The 6,023-nt window shown below is 36.0% G+C and overlaps 1 protein-coding gene across 2 annotated transcripts; it reads right to left on the minus strand.

Moving 5' to 3' along the window:
- Positions 1–232: 232 nt before the first annotated feature.
- LOC106396489 (katanin p60 ATPase-containing subunit A-like 2) lies at positions 233–2,971 on the minus strand. Of its 2 annotated transcripts, none has more exons than XM_013836889.3 (11): positions 2,715–2,971; positions 2,243–2,353; positions 2,088–2,134; positions 1,931–1,996; positions 1,739–1,846; positions 1,601–1,667; positions 1,442–1,526; positions 1,175–1,338; positions 999–1,100; positions 679–901; positions 233–590 (listed from the first exon to the last, which is right to left on the minus strand). In XM_013836889.3, the coding sequence occupies exons 1-11, from the start codon at positions 2,754–2,756 to the stop codon at positions 457–459; spliced, it is 1,149 nt and encodes a 382-aa protein (XP_013692343.1). In that variant the 5' UTR covers positions 2,757–2,971; the 3' UTR covers positions 233–456. The 2 variants fall into 2 exon arrangements, with proteins under 2 accessions (XP_013692343.1, XP_013692342.1); XM_013836888.3 differs by having other exon boundaries at positions 2,243–2,380; positions 2,715–2,921.
- Positions 2,972–6,023: the final 3,052 nt, after the last annotated feature.

The following is a 6,023-nucleotide window of genomic DNA, read 5'->3' on the forward strand; positions in this document are numbered from 1 at the left end:
GTTAATAATTCGTTTTCTTTGTAGGAAAAGAACGGTGAAAGCGGTTTAAAGAAGAGGACAAGAAAACGATCAAAGAAAGGAAAATCTGGTCAGGAGATAACCGAATGAAAACAGTTGTTTCTAGTGACATCTACCAAAACACTCACCAAAAACGTGGTGCTGTTTTCTTTGGTACTGCACACCGTTTTTAATCAAGACAGACCAGCAAGAAGATAATCACTGACAGACCAAGAAGCTAAAACATTTATGTTTTTATTTAAGAAAATAAATTGCCACAAAAATATGGAAATAATAGGATTGTTCCATCCCTGAAACAGAGTACAACAAAGCAACTAGAAGTTTTTTTATATTCTTAAATATAAAAATCAACAGAAGTCACTGAGAGAACCAAATCTTATGCTTCCATTATAAATAATAATGAAGTTATAGATGGCACATACGTTTGTTTCATCGAATTTACTTGAGGATTTGGCTACCATAATCATCGTTAAACTTGTCATACAGATGTGCATGCAGATGAGCCGATGGTCGAGTGTTGCTCAGAGCTCGGTCAATGTCTTCTGGTAGTATAGGTCCCACTTTTGGCAACTCTGCAACACAAGAAAAACTAAAAATGTCAAATGTTTTCTTCTTAAAAACTAATGCTAATGATTTGATTCTTTTCACAAGAGACTTTACCATCTTCAGGCACAATCTCTTCTGTGTCTTCCAGTGAAGCCAATGTACGTCTCAACGGTTGCATCGCAGCTTCCTTGCAAAGTATCCTAATGTCCGAACCAGAGTAACCCTCTGATTTCTCAACCAGAACATCATGAGGTAATGGCTCATCACCAGGCTGTGATGGCAAGAGCATCTCAAACATTCCTCTTCTTGCTTCTGGATCAGGTAATGGTACAAGAATCTAAAGATTTCACTAGCTTAAGGTCCAAAACAAAAAGGAAGAAACATATAATATTAAACCAATTTTTTATTTAATAAGAAAAAGAACAAAAGGATACTCTCTTCTCTAGACGCCTGAGCATAGCTGCATCAAGCTCCCAAGGGAGATTTGTTGCAGCTAATACAAATACAAGCTCATTCGTTTTCTGTAACCCATCCATCTGCAAGTTTCAAACCCAAAAAAAAAAAGCATCAGATTTGTTACTAATGATATGTGATCTTGAGCATTTTGTACCTGAATGAGAAGCTCAGTTTTGAGGCGCCTACTTGCTTCATGTTCACTACGTCCTTCACCACCACGCTGGCTTATGATCGCATCTATTTCATCAAGAAAAATAGTCGCAGGAGCATGATGCCTAGCTAGATCGAACAGCACTCTAATCAACTTCTCAGAATCACCTGAAAAAATACAATCTCAAAAAAAAGCTTTACAAACTGAACAAAGAGTGCAATGTTTTTTTTAATGGTTGAGAGTAAAATAAAAGTGTAAAGAAGAGTTCACCTCTCCATTTGCTAACAACAGATGAAGCTGAGATGTTGAAGAACGTTGTGTTGCACTCTGTAGCAACAGCCTTTGCAAGCATAGTCTGCAGAACACAAACAAAGACTTGTTACGCAAGAAATAGGAATATTACACGTTGGAGATGGAATCATTCCACACCTTTCCGGTACCAGGTGGGCCAAAAAGAAGAATCCCTTTCCATGGAGATAGTAAACCATTAAAGTACCTGCAAAAAAAATCACAAGTTATTTGACATTTTGGCTTTATATGGTTTTAGACAGCAAAGAAGGGACATACGAGGGGTATTTGATAGGCATGACCACAGCTTCTTTGAGCAACCTTTTGGCGTTCTCTAAACCCTTGATGCTTTCCCACTTCACATTTGGGTTCCCACGGATGATATCCCTGGAAAACAAGGATTTTTACAAACCATGAAACACACACACACCAATTCATCACAAGACGCAAGAAGTGCACACGATGACTTGCCTGCTCAGACTCTCAGCGAGAGCACGAGTTTCTGCAGATTCAAAAGGTGGGAACATTGACTTTTTCCTGCAGAAAGAAACATTAAAGTGCTTATGCTAACCATTCCTTAGATCCCAATCCCATAAGTAGAAAAGCAAAAAGGAAATAAAGATCTTACGGCTTCGGCTTCTCGCGGATACCATTGGCTAAGCTAGTGTTACCCTCCTGCAAAATCATCACAAAGTCCAAAACTTTTTGAGTCATCTTAGGACAAAAGAACACAACAGAGAGTACTTCTCTAAGGTTTAAAGAAAAGGCTAAAAAAAAGGTCACCTGAGCTGGATTGGTGGCGACTTGAGAAGCATCTTCTTCCTTGTTGCTGGATGATCCATCATCTTCTGGCTTTGATTCTTGTGGCTCTTCAGGCAGCTTCTTCCTCCCAAACTTGGCATCATAAAACGTTTTAAACTCCTAATAAATACATACATTTTTTTTTCTTGAAAAAAATCGATTAATCCTCAAAGCTCACGCCTTTGACTGTAGTAGAGAAATCGAAACGGGATCCTTGTTCACTCACTCACTAGGCTACTACAACCAGATTTCATCTAAATTTTAAAAATTTCCTCGGTTTCTCCGGTGATTTAAAAAAAAAAAAAAACAGTTTTTGTTTAAAAAGTCTAAAGCGACATTGAAGAGTTTGACTTCGATTTACTACAAATATTCAGTGATCATTTTTGTCCTTGTCCTAAACGTAAGGAATGCGAGTTAAGGTGAGAGAGAGAAGAACAGAGTCGTCGGGGCTTACCAGGAAGCTCCAGCGAGTGAGAGAAGGCTCATCGGTCGTCATCGTTGATGGATCTCAAAAGCTCAGGAGGAGAAGAAGAAGAAACTAAGAGAGAAGAGAAGAGAGGACAAGAAGCAAATATCTCTCTATGTTCTTGTCCGATCGTTGTGGAGAGTTGAACAAAACCATTACATCACCAAACAAGCAAGCACGTGATTCACAGTTGGACACTACTTAAATTAAATTATATTCAACATATATAAATCTGTAAATTATTATTATAGAATAAATAAATAATTAAATTTGCCAAATTATTAGAGATTCTTTTCTTTTTTCCAGTATGGTTTTTTAACATCCACGCAAAATACTCTCTGTTTCAATATTTTCAATATACTCAATGTTTTAGAGAAATTTTGTTGTTTCATAATAGATAAAGTTTGCACAAATTTATATAATTTTAACTTTATCAAAAACTATGTAACTAATTGAATTTTTATTATTTTTATTTATAGTTAAATAAAGTAATTTTATATTACAATTTAATGATATGTTTGATAAAAATAATTTTTTTAAAATATTTGTATATTGGAGTAAAACATCAAGTAATAAGAAACAAATGGAGTATTAAGTTGTCCTTTAAAAAATAAAACATGAATCTGACCTAAGTAGGGCAGACTGTTAGGACGTGCTTGCTAGTAGACTAGTAGTGGTTACCTCTTTCTCCTTTTGTTTTTGATGTCATTGCCATTTACCATACCAAACAACGATACCAGGATACCAATACAATACGGATACGATGAAATCAACAATGTAATAAATCCAGATATTATATAATCTCAATGTCCTCATAATAACAGCAGAAGTGTCCGGCTTCGATACCAGAAGTTGTCCACAAAAAAAAAGTGTTCGGCTTCGATAATTTGCTTTGGGCTTTCAGATTTAGGATTTGAAGCCTGATTAAATGCTTCTCGACCCACGAAATGATGTCTAGTTAGGCTTGTGTATATGGGCCTCAGCAAAAAGAAACAAAGAAAGACTTTTAAGATGGTGTGAAAACAAATTTTCATGTTATCTAAGAAAATAAGAAATGTTATAAAAAAGAACTGTGAAATTTTATTGTATCGCATGAATTTAAATAAGGGAAAAATTTTATACCAGTAGAAATAATAACACTGATATAGAGAGAGAGAGTTTCTTATTGAGGGAGAAGAGAAGTGTTTTAGGTATGATTTATAAACGGTCGAATCGATCGTTTATATAGAAGTTAAAAAGTATGATTCACTGTACAAATAGTGCAGCGGGCTCCACATCTTTTTATATTTTCAACGAAAGTGGCTGCTTTCATAACACTCCCCCTTGGGGACCGGTGTCACTATCCATTCTCGCTTAACGTCTTTGTTGCCTCGTTAAAAACTTTTCTCGTAAAACCCAATGGGAAAAACCATAGTAAGGTAAAAAGAGTACAACCACGTAAGTTCTCCCTCGAATAAACAGTCATAGATCCTTCTGATGACGCATTTCAATGTTATGGATGTGTTTTCTGAATACCGAGGTAGGGAGGAATTTTGTGAAGAGGTCGGCTGCATTGTCGCATGATCAAACATATCTTACTTCAATCTCTTTATTCTTCTCGAGCTCTTGCGTGTATGAGAAGAACTTCGGAGGTATATGTTTGGTTCTATCGCTTTTGATATATCATTCCTTCGTTTGAGCAACACATGCTGCGTTATCTTCATATAGAATAGTTGACTCCGTATTTTCGTCAATCCCACTGCTTGAACAGATGTGTCGGCTTATTGATCTTAGCCATACACATTCTCTACTTGCTTCATGGAGTGAAATGATCTCAGCATGATTTGAAGAAGTAGCAACAAGTGTTTGCTTCTGAGAACGCCAAGATATGGTGGTGCCTCCAATTGTAAAAACATATCATGTTTGGGATCGAGCTTTGTGTGGATCTGACAAATAACCTGCATCTGCAAAACCAATCATTTGACCTTTTGAACTTTTAGGATAAAACAAGCCTAAATCAGTTGTTCCTTGAAGGTAACGAAAGACATGTTTAATTCCATTCCAATGTCTTCGCGTAGGAGACGAACTGAATCTCGCTAAAAGATTAATGGCAAAAGATATATTAGGTCGACTACAATTTTCAAGATACATAAGAGCTCCAATTGCACTTAAATATGGAGTTTCGGGACCAAGTATTTCTTCATTTTTCTTAGATGGTCGAAACAGATCATTTTCAACATTAAGTGATCTAACGACCATCGGGTGCTAAAAGGAGTTGCTTTATCCATGTTAAAGCGTTTCAATACTCGTTTGGTATATGTAGACTGGTGTACAAATATACCCTTTTGAGAATGCTCAATTTGTAATTCTAGACAATATTTTGTCTGCCCGAGATCTTTCATCTCAAATTCTCCTTTCAGATAGTTTGATGCCTTTTGGATTTCGTTTAGAGTTCCAATAATATTAAGATCATCAACTTACACCGCGATTATCACAAATCCTGATGGTTTTTTTCTTTATGAAAACACAAGGGCATATAGGATCATTCGTGTATCCTTCTTTTGTTAAGTGTTCGCTGAGACGATTATACCACATTCGTCCAGATTGTTTTAACCCATATAATGATCTTTGCAATTTTATTGCACATAAATCTTTAGGTTTGGAACTTAACGTTTCTGGCATTTTAAATCCATCTGGGATTCTCATATAGATATCAGTATCTAATGATCCATATAAATATGCCGTAACGACATCCATGAGACGCATTTCTAAATTTTCATTGGCCGCTAGGCTCATCAGGAATCTAAATGTGATTGCGTCCATAACAGGAGAATAAGTTTTCTCATAATCAATTCCTGGCCTTTGAGAGAAACCTTGGGCTACGAGATGAGCTTTGTATCTTGTAATCTCGTTTTTCTCATTTCTTTTTCGGACAAACACCCATTTGTACCCAACAGGTTTTATATCTTTGGGTGTGAGCACAATAGGTCCGAATACGTTTCGTTTGTTAAGCGAATCTAGTTCGACTTGGATCGCATCTTTCCATTTTATCCAGTCATGTCTCTTTTGACATTCATATACAGACTTTGGTTCTGGATCTTTGTTTTCTTCATTTATTTCCTTTGCTAAAAGGTATGAGAAAACGTCATCAATATCATCCATCTCATTTTGTTTTCATATCTTTCCATTATGGATGTAATAGAAATCTCATGATTTCCTTCAGATTCAAGATGCTTTATATTGTCGTTAGATTCACAATTTTCTTAGTCCAAAATATTTTCTGTTATTTTGGGAGTATCATGCTTTTCACATTTCTTA

This window comes from Brassica napus, chromosome C4 (assembly GCF_020379485.1).
Source record: "Brassica napus cultivar Da-Ae chromosome C4, Da-Ae, whole genome shotgun sequence".
Lineage (NCBI taxonomy): Eukaryota > Viridiplantae > Streptophyta > Magnoliopsida > Brassicales > Brassicaceae > Brassica > Brassica napus.